The 17,591-nt window shown below is 35.7% G+C and overlaps 1 protein-coding gene across 4 annotated transcripts; it reads left to right on the top strand.

The window, feature by feature from the left end:
- The first annotated feature begins 1,435 nt into the window (after window positions 1–1,435).
- On the top strand, window positions 1,436–17,030 carry LOC124176821 (glycerophosphocholine phosphodiesterase GPCPD1-like). 4 transcript variants are annotated; one of them, XM_046558554.1, is made up of 14 exons: window positions 1,436–1,674; window positions 10,115–10,251; window positions 10,337–10,545; window positions 10,853–11,022; window positions 11,323–11,501; window positions 11,782–11,916; window positions 12,101–12,211; window positions 13,926–14,079; window positions 14,426–14,579; window positions 14,681–14,906; window positions 14,982–15,137; window positions 15,272–15,699; window positions 15,995–16,148; window positions 16,227–17,030. In XM_046558554.1, the coding sequence occupies exons 2-14, from the start codon at window positions 10,213–10,215 to the stop codon at window positions 16,395–16,397; spliced, it is 2,286 nt and encodes a 761-aa protein (XP_046414510.1). In that variant the 5' UTR covers window positions 1,436–1,674; window positions 10,115–10,212; the 3' UTR covers window positions 16,398–17,030. The 4 variants fall into 4 exon arrangements, with proteins under 4 accessions (XP_046414510.1, XP_046414511.1, XP_046414509.1 ...); XM_046558555.1 differs by lacking the exon at window positions 1,436–1,674 and adding an exon at window positions 7,885–8,160; XM_046558553.1 differs by lacking the exon at window positions 1,436–1,674 and adding an exon at window positions 7,885–8,196.
- Window positions 17,031–17,591: the final 561 nt, after the last annotated feature.

Below are 17,591 nucleotides of genomic sequence, written 5' to 3'. Positions count from 1 at the left end.
ATCAAAAAGTGTTTCATCGGAATTTCTCGCTATAACCTTTATTTTTGTGAATCAGAGTGTTCAGATCGATCGCAATTCAAGGGGAGATTCACAAAAAAATAATCAAAATACCATATCTAAACGGCAGAAGATATATCATTTGAAAATCGCGCGTAATGTGCAAACTTGTGACGTTGCCAAATGTATAACTTGACCAAAATTGCAATCAAATTTTTTTTTATAGATTATGTTTTTAATGATTAAATGACGGAAAAAATTCACGAAAATTTTATGTATTATTTCTAAATATCCATTTCACTTTATTTGATATTTTTTTCCCCGTCCTAAACATCTTATTTCGAAACAACCAACTCGAAATTATCATTTTTGATCCCAGTCCGTATCTGCACAATATAAAATCGCTCAGCTTTAAAATCAAAAAACTCAATAACTAAACGGTAAATCATTTTCAAACTTTACAGGATTGTTTAAAATTACTCAAAAAATTATATAATTAAAACTCATGTGAATTAAACACTTCCGAAATTAATGCCCAACTACCTTAATTCTAACGTAATTTACGTTCAGTAGAGCCTGAACCGCCATCCAAAATAGGAAAAAATGCGTTTGGTAACACGATAAAAACGCTACAACATCTGTACTTTAAAATGCGTATATATGATAACGCTCCGCGTGTCCATGATTCGATAGGTACAGTAGTTGAACCAATTCAGCTGATTAGATACTTATTTTTTTTATTTTTTTTTTCTAAAAAGATAATCCTCATCACGACTCTACTGTATCGAGATTACATACGTGGATGGACTGAAAAATATGAATCATATATCGTACCGAACGTGTTCGTTGAATTGTAAAACAGAAAAATACGTATATAAGAAAACGATGATGCGATAGTAAGAATTTCGTGAGGCGATGAAAAATACAATTTTTAATAAAAACACACGAAAACGAAATCGAGAAGTAAAATAAATCTGTTTTAAAATAACGACGCTCATTATGTAACTGCGTTACGCAAAGACGAGCGAATCGCGTGTGTGACTAATGAATTTTATATTTTTTTTCTTCAGTGCCAAGAACCGCGAAACATATATAATACCACTACATTCATACTTTTTATTTTATTCTCGTTCTTCTTTTCCTCACTTGTTTTCGTTCCTCAAAAATAATTCGTCAGAACGGTTCACCGTCCTCGGTGGCACGATGCGATTCTCAAATCGTGGAGACACGTGTCGGTTCACTGTTACGCTTCCACATTCATCCTCCGTTCATTACCGAAAGACTTTGCGCAACGCTGAAAGTCAGCTGATTCCGAGTCGCAGATCCTTTGTGCTCGCTGAGCAAACCACGAGGTTCGCAAACTGCCACGAACGTAGTTTTCACGGAATTGCCTATAGGCGCTATGTACTCCCCAGCAGTCCGTTGGCCAATTACAATCAGTCGCTTACCGACGCTTGGGCGAAGCGTTACTGCCGTGTCAATTTATTTATTCCTTATTTTTCAATTCATTTCCCGCCAAAAGTATTTCCGACGAAGGATCCCTTTCGTTATTTCGCGCGTCGATTCTTACCTCGTTCGTTAATCCGTTGCGAATTATTCGTTTATTTGCGATCCGACGACCGTATTTTGCGCGATTGTTTTGCTAGATTTAATGGTTTTATGACACCCTGAAACGAGGTAAGGATTTGAATTTTTTTAAGTATTGTTTTGAGGTTTGATTGATATTTTTTTTTTAATCGTTACAAGTTACGTTGAAAATGTGTTATTAAGGAGACGCTAAGATCCTTTTTTACCGACTGAGCTTAACCGGTTTACAGTTTTTGACTATTACTCAGAAACCGGCCTGCAAAATCGATTTTCCTATCTTTACTGGGCGGTCTAGGATATTTATGAAGCGCGAGTGTTGAACTCGTTGATGAATTCTCAATTTACGAAAATTCGTCGCTACGAAATCATCAGTCAATAGAACTTTAAAAAATATCGGGAAGCAGGATGAAGAAATTCTCTATAAATTCATGGACGAAGAAAGTTACTTTAATCACCAAGTCCCATACGGAGATTTTATTCACAAGTTTTGTTCGAGTGCACATTCATTATCTCTGCCTGATTACGAATATAATAGATATGTTAGCAAATTTCGTGTTGCATTTAGAATTGGCGTGAACTTTGATGATAAGTGTAATCTACGATCTACACGAGTATCAAGACGTGGGATCCTTTCTAAACGAAATTGGAATTCTGATACAACGATAAAAATTATACTTGAGTCAATTTAACTAAATGTGCATCTCGACTTTTCGTGATTCTGATATTCTTAACCCATTGATGCAGCTCGGATAGAAATCTATTTCAAGACTGATCGGTAATTAACGAAGAACCGTAATCAGGGTAATTAACGAGAAAAGATCGTAACCTGGTGAAAATTTCTACTTCTACAAAACTTTTACAGAAATCTGAACATTTCGTATTGTTTCGTACAAAATTGTAAATATGCATTGTTTTTCACAACGATTAGTTGATTTTCCTAAAAAATTGTAGCGTCCTGTAGATTCTTTACTGAAAAAATACAAATTTTCATGAAAATTCACAAGTTTTTATGAGAAACTATGCGCACTTACAATTTTTCGTACAAAACAAAATGTTACAATTTCACGAGCCTGAAGTTAGTAGCGTTAATGTATCGAAAGGTTGTAGCAAAAATGACTATTTTGCGCCTTTGGAATACCCGGAGAAGTTAAATTTTCAAAATCTGAATTTGTCGATGTCAGTTTACTAAATTTGAAGTAATCCTAAAGTTGCAAATTCACAACCTTTTCAAAATACGCATCACTGAAACAACGTTACAAACTTCGTAGAAATCATTTTCACCAGGGTACGTAAAACGTATCCATTTTACATACATTTCGCCTTTCCACCTCTTCTACTTTCAAAAATCGTTCTTTGTTTACTTCGACGAACCCAGAGATATATGTATATATACGACCTACCTCTACGTATACCGTATTCTTGATTATCTTATAGAATGATCGATCGTTCGTATTAGTGCATAATATATGCACACCACGACGTCGATTCTTCACAATATTACACGCACGTTTTCCTCTGAGTATTATTTATATTCTTACCAAGTTGTACAATCGATCGTGCCAACTGAATTCGAAGAAAATTATGTAACCAGCATTCGTTTCGTTCCTTGTTTTCTCATTTTCGTTCTGTTTACATTCGATTAATAACGTTATAACAAAATCATTTTTAGTAAATGTGATTTCGGAATTTCGCTACGTTTATAATATTAGTAATAATACATGAATGATTCTGTATGAAAATATTACCAAATTTGAAGAACAATTCTTTTTTTTTTTTTCTCCTTTAACTGCCTTGCATATTAATTATTCGGCGTATTTATTAGTCCCACGACTGCAATGTAAACACCGTAAACATTAACCCGAATTCACAAGTTGCGAAATACGTGTATCGTAATATATTATACATGTTCATTTGTAAATGTAACATATGCATATACGAAGAACGGCATGTAAGTAAAGGGTGACCTTGTTAAAAATTATATACAGGTATAACTTTCACAGCGGTGTGTGCCAAGGGTGATTTCTATTCGTATATGCGGTATGTGTGTAGAAACGGCGTGTGTGGTTATTTTAATTATAAACAACCCAGATGGTATTCGAGAGATGAAAAACTACGTCGCATCTCTGTCTCTCTGTGCATAATGCACTTTGTCTTGCATGTATACATGTATACCGTACTTGTGCAGCATACTTTAACGTGGCTGTACGACATGCGCTTGTGTGTCAGGCATAAACTTTATGGCAAAGAATATTGCTGGGAAAATACGTTACAGCACACGTCTGAACTTTTATATGCACTCGATGTATTGCCGACGGGGTAATGAATGTATAGATTAACCTTTACGACATTTTCAATTTTTATTCAGGCACTGCGGTAAAAGTTTAATTTTCAGAACAGCTCCGCGAACTATTATAGGTACACGGTTTCATTTCACGCATATTCATCGTATAGATTCGAAAATAAAACGTTTGTTTTTTTCACACCACCCGATACATTGAAAGTTTATTGGCATCTTCCTCTTCCGTTTCTGCAACCCTCGTGTCGATTGTAATCATAATGTTGATAATAATGTGTCAGGAGTTGATCGACCCGCAAAAAGGAAGGGCGTAGGAAACTCGCGCAGACCCTTGGAGCGGCGATTTTATGCTGCTTAGCACAGTTATTTATAATATTGGTGATGAAGATACAGATTTAGACGTTAAAGAAACATTCCTACTGCAAAATCTGAAGCTTTTACCGTAAATTTCAGACACGTGGTGACTATGAAAAAATTTATCTTACGCCTCACGACATGGGAAAAAGTGATTTAGGAAAGCTGAAAGCAAAAATAATCGACGACATCGAGTCGTGGCAAGTTGAATTCGAACCTACGGTACTGATTATAATTTGAAATACGATATGTGACTAGGCATGCAAGACCGCGATTATCTGCGCATGAAAATTAATTTGTTGACGTGTGTGTTATATAACTAGCTGGTGATTCCTGCTACGACGATTACAACCAGTGCGAGTTATTTGCTACAAATAAACAACTTGGAACCGTGTGAATCCCCGGTAAAATTTTCCTTGGATATTCTTAGAAGAATCAGTACGTAAGAATTTCAGTTAAAAATCGTTTAAATGATGTTTAAAAAAAATAATGTCATTGCGTCTTTCGAAATTTTCTTCATAGGTACAGCGAAAACTTGAAATACAAACGACGAAATTGTCTGAGAAATTTTCCGACCTTTTCTACTGAAGCTAATTTTTGTTAAGAATGTCCTTGGACTTTCACTTTTATACAGGGCGGGACAGCAAAAACGGGACCGATTTGAAACGTGAATAAAATCTGAACGCGTTGGCCGATTTCTTCGAATCACAATTTCAGATGGAAATTGAGTCGAATATTCTTTGATAATATTTATTTTCAATCTCCCAGAAAATTTTTCAGCACTTATTTTTTCAAGAGCGTATATCTCAACAACCGATAAAGATTTTCCGGATTTCCAAATGCGAAACAATTGATTCGTTCTTCTACTTTTGAGAAAGAAGATAGTTTTCGAAAATCGATCGACACGTTTGAACTTTATTCACGTTTCAAATCGGTCCCGTTTTTTTTTTTTTTTTTTTTTTTTTTCTGCTTATGGCGCACCCTGTGTATGTCGTACACGCATTGATGGATTCACGGTATATAAAGGTTAACCATAACTGATCTTCCGGTACCTACGAGTAACGCTGCGTGCAATGAGTTACAACGCTTGTATCGTACGACGTTCATATACACATGCGAAGCCATGCTTCGAACTGTAATGGTAATAAAATGGCATATATATTCTGGTTGTTAGGGCCGTTGATACCATCGATCAGGTAGAAAAGTCAAGGCAAGAGTGTCACAAGGTCGATGTAAAATTCAGCGTCTGGAGTCGCATATACCGCAGACCTACTGCAAGAAAAGTAATTTTCCGTCACGATTTCTTGGCTCGTACCTTTTTCAGTTCACGCATTATTGAAGATTCCATTTCCGAATAGTCTCGTATCAATCTCGTGCAAAAGAGTTTTTACAGACACGCAGCAAAAGAACGCCTGTGTGCAGGCAACTGATCTTACTTCCGATCCTGAGGTAGTAATTTCAATCAAGTATTGCGCCTGAAAGATGAGCAGTTTTATTCACGCTTGTGACGCGGGTAGTGCGCGATTAGGCGTTAAACACAAAAACATATCAGTTTGAAATCACCGAAAAACAAACAGTACGAAATCAATTATTACTTGCATTTTGAAGACGATTACTAACAAGTAGTGTTAGATATATATCCGAACATTCAATGGTAGCTTCACAAAGAACGAAGAAGTAGGATAGCATACGATGTTTTTAGTCTTCACCTTTTCTCTTAACTTTTTCAATTGTCCGTCCTTTTTTGGATCAGTACAATCTACTTCGTGCGTAACATGATAACATTACAGACAACTGATACGAATGTATTGCATATCGGAGATAAGATAAAGCCCAGGGCCTGTATTATCTTGCCATGCCAAAAAGTGTTAGTCACTCGAAAGAAATAAATTTGTATTTTTGTGTAGGATAATTCATAAAGGTGATCTCTTTCACGTACTCCACGTTAAGGAAACTGTTTTTCATACTTCTCAATAATGTTTTTCACGAAGCTGCAAGTATTATGAGCAGAGAATGTGGAAAACGGTTACTTTATTCCGAAAAAACAGATCAATTACAGTAAACGATATCTAATGCATTTCACGCTCGAATCGTGCGTACTTTTATGACGCAGCTGCAAGATACAACGATTCTCGACAGAATTATTGACGCTTATTTTTCATTTTCTTTACTCCGATAATATTGTGTAAGATACTGTTGATCACAATCAAGTCAATGAAAATACACCGCTCAAATCAAAACAGTAATTACTTTAAGAATTAATGGCAATTCTGTAAGCATGATTCTCAGGCTTTTATTTAACTTTACGAAAAAATACAACACCTTGTACCTTTTGACATGTATTGTCATGCGGTGACGTACATACATGTGTGTAATTCAAACAGAACTCTGCTCCGGAGCTCACGCTCTTTGTTTTTGTACTCACATTCAGATACAGAGTCTCGAACGATTTACGGCCCGTAATCATTGCAAAATAATTTAAGTAATTCTGCAGCTGGCATACTTTATTTTAAAATTATTTGATTGAAAAGAAATTAGAAACAATTTTTATGCACCTTAAATATTTGAAATTTGAAACATATATTTACGCACGTTAGTTTGTTAGATTTCCATTGAATTAAAAAACTTTATTACAGTCTTTAGGCGTGAGAAAACAATTTATTCAAGTATGAAATCCTTAAAATGCTCCATTCATTACAAGCGAAACAATATTTATTTTTGAAAAAAATTTGAAAACGAAAATTAATAGTATACTACACAGAGACTTTTTACGGTAAAACGAAGCAGGGTAAAATCAAAACCCATGAAGCAATTAATATACTGCAGTCATTTGGAATGCATGCCCGGAAGCAATTACAGGGTGTTTTCTTTCGTTATAATCTCCTGTGCATAAGTGTAAGTTGATCATCAATTGGAAGTTGCCATGAAAATCAAGCTTAAATTCTGGTCTACAAATATTGGTTCATCAATATTAGTAGTGAGCACCATTTAGTGGCATGGGAATCGCTGATTGATCGAATTAGGAAATTTGATTTTAGTCCTCCGTTCAAGAATAGCATCCAACGAGTATAGCGTTCCAATAACCAATCTTGTGTCTGGTTTTATAAGTCATATTCAAAATTTAACACCTTACCAAATATAAAACCATATTTGATTGTTTAGCTGCTAAAGTTGATAATTTTTTTTAGAATGTTAAAAGATTTTTTTTTCAAAACCAACTTTAGGTACTAATTGTCAACGTGTCAAATGTTCATTCTTTAATCGTTTGATCCATGGTTTAATAGAATTTTTTCATTTTCGGAGGTCTTAATCGACGAGAACGCGTTGTTTCCCATCTATATTTCCTCACAGATGTTCATTTCTCTCGACGAGCAAAATTTGGCGCACCCAATTATATATATTTTTTTTTTTTTCAACTTCCACTTCAAATACGAGCGGACATACGTCGATATCAAGTTGAAAAGTGACTCGGTAGAGCGGTGAAATTAATATTTTTCAAACACCCTGTAGATCCGTTCATTCCTAGGATTCAATTGTTCTGTAAAACCGAATTTTCAAATCATTCGAAACGATCGAAGCGCGCTCTGTGCGTTCTGTTAGAATGAACTGCGGCCAAAGCGATGGTTCTATTTATCTAATGCGGTAGTATTGCGGCAGTTGCCAGTCCTGTAAGTTGGCTGTGGTAGTCAGGACGTAGCAACAGCGTACGCGAGGCAGGTGAATGTGTGCTGATGAATTGGTCAAAGAATTCGCCAGTAGATTCATTCCTTCATGGTTTTAAAACCATCCGTGGGCTCGTTGTAAAGCGGAAGTGAGAGCTCGAATTGTGTGAAAGCGATTGAAGGTGACTGATTCTTGCTGAGAGCGATGGCTTGTTCGAGAAAACGCGAAAACCCGCTGTCTTGGATCTCGACTAAATAATCAAGGTGAACTGAAACGACATCAATCTCTTGTATGAAAAAGTGAGTTTACGCTGTTTATAATTGCTTCCCAATTTTTATTCGATGAGTAATCTTCACCGTCAGCCTTCCTTTGTTTTCTCCGAAACGTCACGCAGAAATTTAATGGTGAACTAAACTACCGTTCTAGACACTAGTGCTGTTCTTTGTGCATAATATTACAGAACCAGAATTTCGCTTGATGTTCGATATCCCATCTTCTCTCTAATTCAGCAAATTTTAGTCAATTACTTTTGTGTGAGAAAATGTTCGATTCTACCCACATGACTCGAATCACATGATCGTTGCGTTATTTGTTCACTTTTGTTCACTTTAGTGCTTTTCCGTCACTGTTATGGTTTTCGGTCCGTGTGTTGCTATCCAGTATGCATTGATAATGAATCATGGTAACAGATTACTGCCTTGATTTCGTAATAAAAATTTATGCTTACTTATCAAGTTTCTCATCACTGTCACCAAAGTGACGAACAAACTTTTTACTCATCAGATGTCAATTGTATTTGATCTGTTATGGCATTGCTATGATAAAAATACATATCTGTGATGGCTGATGGCAATATTGTAGATATTCCTCTTTAATTTGTATTAAAATTTCATCAAGAGCTGTACGTAGTTTACGGTATCAGTTTGCATGTACTTTGTTTTTATTCTCGCTGTACAATCCAAAAGTTGCTCAATTTTATGCCTATCAAACAATGCTGAAAAATAGACAAAAGTATAGATTTCAAAATTAGAAACAGCTGATGAACAACGGCTCAAAAAAAGAAGAACTCGAGAAGCCTCTCTAGTCGTTAGAGATCAAGTTAAAAATATGCAGAGAGTCATCGAAATGAAAAAGCAACTGGATACATTGTAAAATAATAAACGAGAAAACTTGTGCAAATATTTGACTTCACAAAATGAAAACTGTAGAATGACTTATGCAAGGATTCAAATATCAGAAAAGAAAGAAAACAAGCCAACTGCTTGCATTACGATGTATAAGATTTACATAAGAATGCCCGAATGGCTTGTTAAAGTATTCGAATTTGAACGATAACAGAATAAAAGAAAGGTACTAAGAATTATGTTGGAACGATTAAAGAGTACGTCTTAAACTGTAAAACATTATTAATATGAATATACATTACAATTGTGTGTACGAAACTGATAAGTATTGTGAAGAATACTCTTAGTTGTCGGATGATAAATGAAAAGTGTTTTGTTACTTTTACATTTGTCAATATGTTTATTTTTCTCGGGTAGATGTATTACAATTTTTCATTTCATGTAAATATGTTGCACAGATGCTTCAAGCCTCGGCTCAGCAAAAATTTTTTTATTTCCACGGATTCCGTGTCCTTTGTGTTATACCGAACTTGTCTTGTATTTCTTTCTCGCTACATGGTTATATTTTCATTTGTTATAGGTTTCTCTGTTTGACTCTCTTGAATGTAATTTATTCTTTCACCACACTGACCAATTATTTAACATATACAGATTTCTAAGGAGGGTCTCCCCAGTTAGGGTCGAAACGTCAACTCAAATTGAGTGCCCTTTATTATTGACTGTCTACACCGAGAACGTCTTTACATTATATTTTAATATTGGAAAGTTTTCTGAAAAGTTGATTATCCTCGTAATACAATCGACAAAAATGACTTGCATAACTGCAAACCGTAGAATCTTTCATGAATATGTGAATCATCTGAATATGTGACTTAGATTTTTATTACTGATAATTGAAGAATGACAAAGAAAAGGTAGTACAATAAAATAAATGAAAGAAACCAGAGTACGTGTTTAACCATGAAAAATAGACTGGCATTTGGCAGCAAACCTCGAATGACTTGACAAAAATACAATTAATTTAAAGAAAACAAACAAAAAAAAGATAAGAAATACGGCAGTAGCACTAAAATGCAGCGAATGTGGTTTTTAGAGAGCGAAGAAGATCGGGAGCTGAGGCGTCTTTGGAGGCCAAGGAGCGCCGAGGAAAGTGAACGAGAGGTTGACGCTGTAGACTTTGAAACAATCACGATGAAGGGTGCAAAGCGAGATTGGATCTTCAGGGTGCAGGTGCTGAAATTTTTCTGTATAGTAATACGGGAAAATGGGGTGGGACTCGATTATGAAAATGACATTTTCCAACATGATTCCGTAGGTGTCGAATCTTGAGAAAAATGAATTGGTCTATGTCGTTGGTAATCTGCCGGAACTGGGTGCCTGGAATCATAATCAAGCCATTCAATTACCCAGAGAGTTAACGGCTGGTGACGCTGCTATGTTTGATACAAACAACAGTTCCTACCACATTGAACACGGAGACGAGCGCGAAAGCATCGCCGGAAGCATGTTTGACAACAGAGACGAGTGAGTTCTATGTACAACGTAGCTATGTAAAACGAATCTATCTTTTGAACTCAGCTCTATGATTGCTTGGAAAAACTGTTACAATTGGACACCTCTTACTACACAAACTTTCTTTCTCCAAATAAGATTTTTTTCAACAATTCAAACTTGTAAAACTCCAAATTTTTGAGACGTAGCCAAGTTTTATTGTGAAATTTGTTGGATATTATTAATTCCTCAATATACACCCTCTTTAATGGGCAATAGAGCTGTGCATAAATGTGTTACAGCAAGTTAAATATTTAATGAGAAAAAAATTGATTCACAGTGAAGCTCCTGTCTATTCTCAAACCATTTGTCTGCCAACTGACGTCGATGTGGAGTTTCGTTACTTCATAGCTGTTGTATGCCAGCCAAACGGCACTAAGAATCCTGCTAAAACTTTGATTATACGGAAATGGGAAACCCACATGACTCCTAGACTGATTAAAAAGAATGGTGAGGCTCTACCAAAGATTTTTATTTGAATGAACTTGAGAGGGATTTCTTTGGTTGTTTTTGACGCTCTTGTTATATCGTTGTTTTTAGCATTATATCAATAATGCGAAAATAGTTTCAGCTTAGTGACTTGTTGGATTAATCAAATTTAAATTTGTAATGTTTATCAACAGAGGCCATGCATCTTTGTGAAGAATAGTTTTTCCAAAAATACAAACTTTTGAATTCTCAAAATCAGATCCTTTCCAGCCTCCTTTACAATTAATTAAGGACTAATTAGCATCGTATTTTCTCTCACAGCACCGAGCAACTTTTCTGCTGACATGAACATTACTCCAGACAAATTTGGCTTCAATAATGGATATTTCAAAGTTGAAAGAGGCTGGCTCACTGATGAAACTGTTATTCAGTTCAAGATCTTCAACAGTCCTCTTAAATTATGGAAAGAACGGTTACACAACAAGAAGGTTTACATCAAGGTACAACGTACAAGCTAGGCTTCACAATTTATTTATTTTTTACTACCAAGGTCACCATACTTTTCAAGCAGTGTGTCAAATTTTTATGAAAGGTAAATACTTAATCTTTATCTGACCTCAACCATTGACTACTCAGAGCAGTATGATTAAATTTTAAGACTCATTTCGAGTTTCAATATCACGTGCTCAGGTTATGAAATGTTTTTCATATTCATAAGGGCCATTATATTATTGCTTATCGTTAAAAGCTATGAATATACAAGGCAATATTCTGTTTCAGATGACTCCAGTGAACCTAATGAAACACAATTCGTTGGAACTTCAGCAGTTGGGTGGAGATTGCGTTGAGGACAGTCTCTCTATGGACACACAAGATATCGTTGAGCAGCCGCCAACCAGCGTCACTGAAATTTGCGTAGGTATTTTATACAACATATGACAGTGAAAATCACGTTTGCATATTTTGCCAATTTAGGTTTTACGTGAGGATACCTGTAAAGCCTTGGCAACATAAGACTTGAAATGCTGAAAAATATGAAGCACGTGCTTCTGCGAAATGAAAAACTGCGTTGTTTACAAGTCATATCTTCTGCTCACAGGTTTTGAACGATGAGGATGTGTGCTTTAAGTACCAGGATCAATTTGGTCATGCTTACCGCGATGAGGAATTCATTGTCTTCAATGTAGCTGTCAGATATCCTGAAACAATTGTAAGTAACTAGCCATGTCCGAAGGTTGATAACAAAGTGCTTTGACAACAGGATGATAAGTCATGCTTTGGTATACTTAGCTTCTCTGCGTACGTTGGGTTTGGCAAAGAATCATACATGCTTATCCCATTTTACTATGTATAAACATTGCTGTTTCTTTGGTATTTTAAACCACAATACGATTTCCCAGCTACATTTTCACCTGCAGAGCAGCTATAACCGGCAGCATGGTGGCAATTCACACGCCGATATTAATTAATATAGATATCACACACCATTGACCATATTGTCTGAGATTTCAGCAGGCTATTGAGATTTGAGCCTTCTTCCAGGCTTCATTGAAAGTATCGGTTATAACATCAAGAACTCTGCTTTATAAAAGATAATTAAACTTGTTAAGTGCAGCTCTTGCCTTGGTGGGCAGACGCCATGAAGATGACCTCTATTTCTTCGACTATCTCATCGGCACACGAAGAACTCGAACTTCTGTTTGATCAAATAGTGCTGTGAACTGGTCCCAGCGATGATAAGATGCTGTCTGATGCTCAGCTACTATGCATCTGTGTCATGTGACATCACGTGGAGATATGACGGTCTTGATAGTCGTTTTCCTAGTTGATCCTTCACTCCCGTCCCACCCGGTGCCTCAAGCTGCTCACAGATTATTGGAAAACTCATTTTTCAAATTTGTTTATTTCAGTCTTATTAGTGTTTTTAACATTTCGTTACTCGTCTTTCGAAATGTATGTACATTCCTTGGATATCTTTCATATATCTAGATGACCTTATACGTTAATCAATGCAAATTTTATAGTATGAGGTGACAATGTTGCGTGAAATTTGTTCAGGAATAATTGTATCGGTAGTTTTGATTTTCTTTTTTTTTTTTTTTTTATTCTCAGTATTTAAGGAGGCCAGTTTTTCTTGCAGCTATTCCATAGTCTCCCATAAATGTTACGATATCAATGCTGTCGCATCTCATAATCATCTGTGCGCGTGAAAAATGGTGAGAGCCCCGTCACTCCTATACCTTATCGCGTAGCGTGTTATAAATTGGTTTTTTTAGCTGTGTGATCAACTCGGACCAAACGTACGTGGCAACTTCTATCTCCCAGTAAAGTGTGGCCAGATTGAAACTTGGAATATATCATATCATTGCGCATCGCTTAAAATTTTTCTAAATTCAGTGATGACAGATTGTTCGCCGGCAGGCAGATGTTGCAGATATTGCATATATCAAGTTTGCCCGTTCTGTAATAATTATCTACTGCTACTACTGTTACTGTTATGCTATTATTAACATTATCATTATTGTTGTTATTATTATTATTATTATTTCTATTTTTGCAAACATCGACTATCAAGTAAAGCGGTAATAATCTGCCCACTGAATACATATTTATGTACAAAATAATATACAAACTATGAAATACGTACACGTATTTTAGAAAAGAGGTGTATTTTGTTCCAATCATAATGGTTTAATAATATTTGCACGTCTCACTATATGGTGGTATTTTTTATTCATTTTTTTTTCTGAATATTGAAAAGCACGTGTCAGATTACCCGACTGCAGGTGAAATGTCTTCTTACGTATCGTGTCATAAGCAATACACCCTACAGGAGAGTTGAACATATGCGGAACCAGTATTTATTGTTGATTTCGGTTAATAAACTTGTGCATTACTCATACGTTTAATTTTTCTCATTTCAGGCATACCTTGTTGACTATTACGCATACAGTTCAAGGATTTTCCCTGGGGAGCCACCAAATCACATTGGTTTCAGCTACATCTTGCCTAGCACCGTTCAAGCCAGTGTTGGACTGCTCACTGTACCAATTACCAGCAACAAGCATAGACCTATAGGTAATTATTCCGATAGATTCATTGTTTGTTATTGTTGACTTGTTCACAAACTATTTCATTTAGTTATAATATGCACCTTTCCATGCTAACTGAGCCACTCTGAACATTAGATTTTGTAGCAATCTCTGAGAATTGGAATGCACTTCAAAATATTACCAAGAAAGAGGAAGAAATTCGTAATGTATTTATGCAAATTTATTTACTCTATTCGCCAATAATAAAAATGTCAGTTGAGAAAATTATTCTCCAAAGGGTGAAAACGAGGATAAAAAATTTATTACATAATTTTAAAGAGACAAAAAGTTCAAAATGAAGAATAAAGACGTTGGTTTTATTTGTATTTAAGGTCAGTTAACTATTGAGTATGTGCGCATAAACCCAATACCTGATTATCCATGGGATATGAGTATTTCATACGCAAAGCACTGGGAGCAGAGGTGGTCAGGTCTTGACGTCGGGCACAGAGGACTCGGTACTTCGTTTAAGTTTGAAATGAAAAAGTAAGTATCCGAGTATACAATAAATGGTCAACTGTTCGTTCTGCTTTGAATATTTTTCAAATTGTTGTTTAAAATGACGAATCTTTAATAATGTATTATAGTTGTGCAAATGTCAGAGAAAACACCATTGCGTCCTTGAAAACTGCAGCTGATCATGGTGCTGACATGGTCGAATTTGACGTTCAGCTATCAAAAGACCTCATTCCAGTAATATATCATGATTTTTATGTGTCCATATCTCTCAAACGTAAAAAGCAGATTGAAGCGATGGATATGCTTGAGATACCTGTCAAGGATCTCACTTTGGAACAGTTGCACCTCTTGAAGGTAGGAGTAAACCAGAGAATTGTGCTAGAAAATATACATAGATTTGAAAATTGAACGTTGAGTATAATATTTCAGGTTTATCATCTTGCCGAAGGAAGGGAAAAGAACCCAAGATTTTTCGACGAGGATCTAGAGGACCATCAACCTTTCCCAACCCTGAAAACGGTTTTTCAAGAGCTAGAACCTCATGTTGGATGTAATGTCGAAATTAAGTGGAACATGCAGTTGAAGGTCAGCTGCTAAGCACTTTGGATTATATAACCCAATATGAAAAAATACCAATTACTTCGTTGACAAAAATATTGATCTGTGCGGAATATGCTTATACGCATTTTTCATTTCCATATTGTTATTTATTATTACAGGATGGTACATTCGAACTAAATCATCCATTTGATCTGAATCTGTACCTAGACATAATAATCAAGGTGGTTTTGGAGTACGGTGCAAACAGAAAGATAGTTTTCTCAAGTTTTAACCCAGACATATGCATGATGATTAGACTGAAGCAAAACAAGTACCCTGTAGTTTTTCTTACTCAAGGAATTACTTTGAAATACCCAACGTACCACGATCTCAGGTGTCAAACAATACCCATGGCAATGAAACATGCACTAGCGGCGGATATACTTGGGATAAATGTACACACCGAAGATATTTTAAGGGATCCTTCACAAGTTAAACTAGTCAAAGATGCTGGCCTAATTATATTCTGCTGGGGTGATGACAATAATGATAAAGACACCATCCAGAATCTGAAAAAACTTGGTCTACATGCTGTTATTTACGACAAGTACGTGATCAAAACACTTTTCTGTCACCTTTACATAGTTATTGTTCGCATAATTTGAGGTCTAAGTTCAGTCGCTTTGGAAAGGTATTGAAATACGTTATGATGGCAAAGAAAAAAAAAAAATTAAAAATCTTGTAACAAGTACTGAATGAAATTTCCTAGAAAATTTTATAAATTCTTAGAAGTGTCAAAACTTTTGTGTAACTCAAAATCGAAGAGGGCAAAAACTTGCTAAATTACGTAAATCTGTTCATTACCGTTTTTTATAAGAAAAAATTTTGAAACTCTGTAACAGGATCGACGAATACAACCAAAAGGAAGTCAAGGAGAGCATCTTTTTGGTAGATGCAAGGGAAAGTGAAAAGGCACTGATTGCATTGGCCCATTGTAGTCAGACTTGTGGTCCGCCTCAGCTACCACCAGCATCTGCACCAAACTCTACTGAAAAGGTAAGAAAAAACGTGAACAAAAGCTTATGCCGTGGTCTATTTGAAGTGAAGCTAATCCCAACTTATAATTTCTTACAGGGTTATTTCCTGGAATTGGAGAAGACTAGGAATTTAGTAGTGACGGCGTCGACTGCCACCTCACTGGGTTCGCTTGCTAAGAATAGTATTGGTGGAGACAGTGTTTATCCGATAAAAAATATCACTGTGAATGATTGCAGCGATGATGATGCTGCGACGGATTGTCTTTGATGCTTCTGTTTTGGAAAAACATTCGCGTGGTCATTTTTATCACGCTTAGCTAGAACGCCGTCCTCTGAAGACGCGCGAAAATTTCACTAACAACTTTTTTTAACGCAACTTTTACGGATATATGAATTAATTTTTAGTGGTCACGACGTTCATACAATTATCGAGTACGGGATGTCAGCGATCCTCAAAAGTATCGTATCTTATTTGGAGCGTTAAATTGTACGAAACAGTAAAAGTGTTTTATTTTACTATTATTTTTTCATTTTATTCGGATGTTACTATTTTTGCAACGTCATACTCTTTATTCGATTCGGGACATGTAGCCCACAAATACTCTCACTTGGCTCACTGACCACAAGGATGTAATATAATTATGCTTCACGTAAGAATTTTAAATGTAGTGAGGAATTTGCTCTCATTTGTACCGGCGGTGCCGCGACACAAAGCGCATATCCTTTTCATCCTATAACGATTCATATTTATTAATCCTTGTAGCTTTGAGCGTGGCATTGTTTTGTGGCTCATTGTCAGGTGCTCCCGGTATCTATGTCCAGCTTCATGAATTTATTGACACCTAATGGCGTATCCGTAGGATTGCAAAAGGACGAAATATACGTATTCGAGTAATGGAAATGGGAATTTTTTTAACCAAATAAGCGATTAATTAATCATGTGAACATACTGTGATGCCTACTACGTTTAGATTTCGGTATTTCTATAAGTGTTTCCTTACAGTTCGGAATACCTCATTAAATTCCGGTATCCTTGCCTGTACCTTAAGTAAAGAAAAGCATCGTTAAACAAAAAATGGTAAACTAGTGTAGACATATTTTTAAATACACATGTTCACTCCTTTTATTACAATAAGTTGTATATTATTCCATACCGTTTGCATTATTAACGTCGTAAATATTTCATCCTAATTTATGGTATAAAAAATGCACCAGTGATTTTATCCACGTAACATAAAATATTACAAAAATGTTTGAAACAGGTTCAATTTAATATGTTTAATTTGACATGTTCCAACTGAAGTGTATTCGCGAGCATTGAAGCATTTTTGAAATGAATAGAACAATCTTGAAAATAACTGAATATTTATATAAGTTGTGGACAAAGTATTCCTAGATTATTATTCTGCTAGGCAAAACCTTATACATATGGGACATTCTATGTCATATCTGACCTCCGATT

This window comes from Neodiprion fabricii, chromosome 2 (genome assembly GCF_021155785.1).
Source record: "Neodiprion fabricii isolate iyNeoFabr1 chromosome 2, iyNeoFabr1.1, whole genome shotgun sequence".
NCBI classification, from domain to species: Eukaryota; Metazoa; Arthropoda; class Insecta; order Hymenoptera; family Diprionidae; genus Neodiprion; species Neodiprion fabricii.
The sequence above is the reverse complement of the archived record's forward strand: the minus strand, read 5'-3'. Positions and strand labels throughout refer to the sequence as shown.

Coding starts and splice junctions, on each gene's coding strand:
- LOC124176821 (XM_046558552.1), top strand. CDS start 10,093: ATGCAGCGAATGTGGTTTTTAGAGAGCGAAGAAGATCGGGAGCTGAGG. Junction 11,917..12,100: donor CCAGCGTCACTGAAATTTGC/GTAGGTATTTTA, acceptor TTCTGCTCACAG/GTTTTGAACGATGAGGATGT. Junction 12,212..13,925: donor TCAGATATCCTGAAACAATT/GTAAGTAACTAG, acceptor TTCTCATTTCAG/GCATACCTTGTTGACTATTA.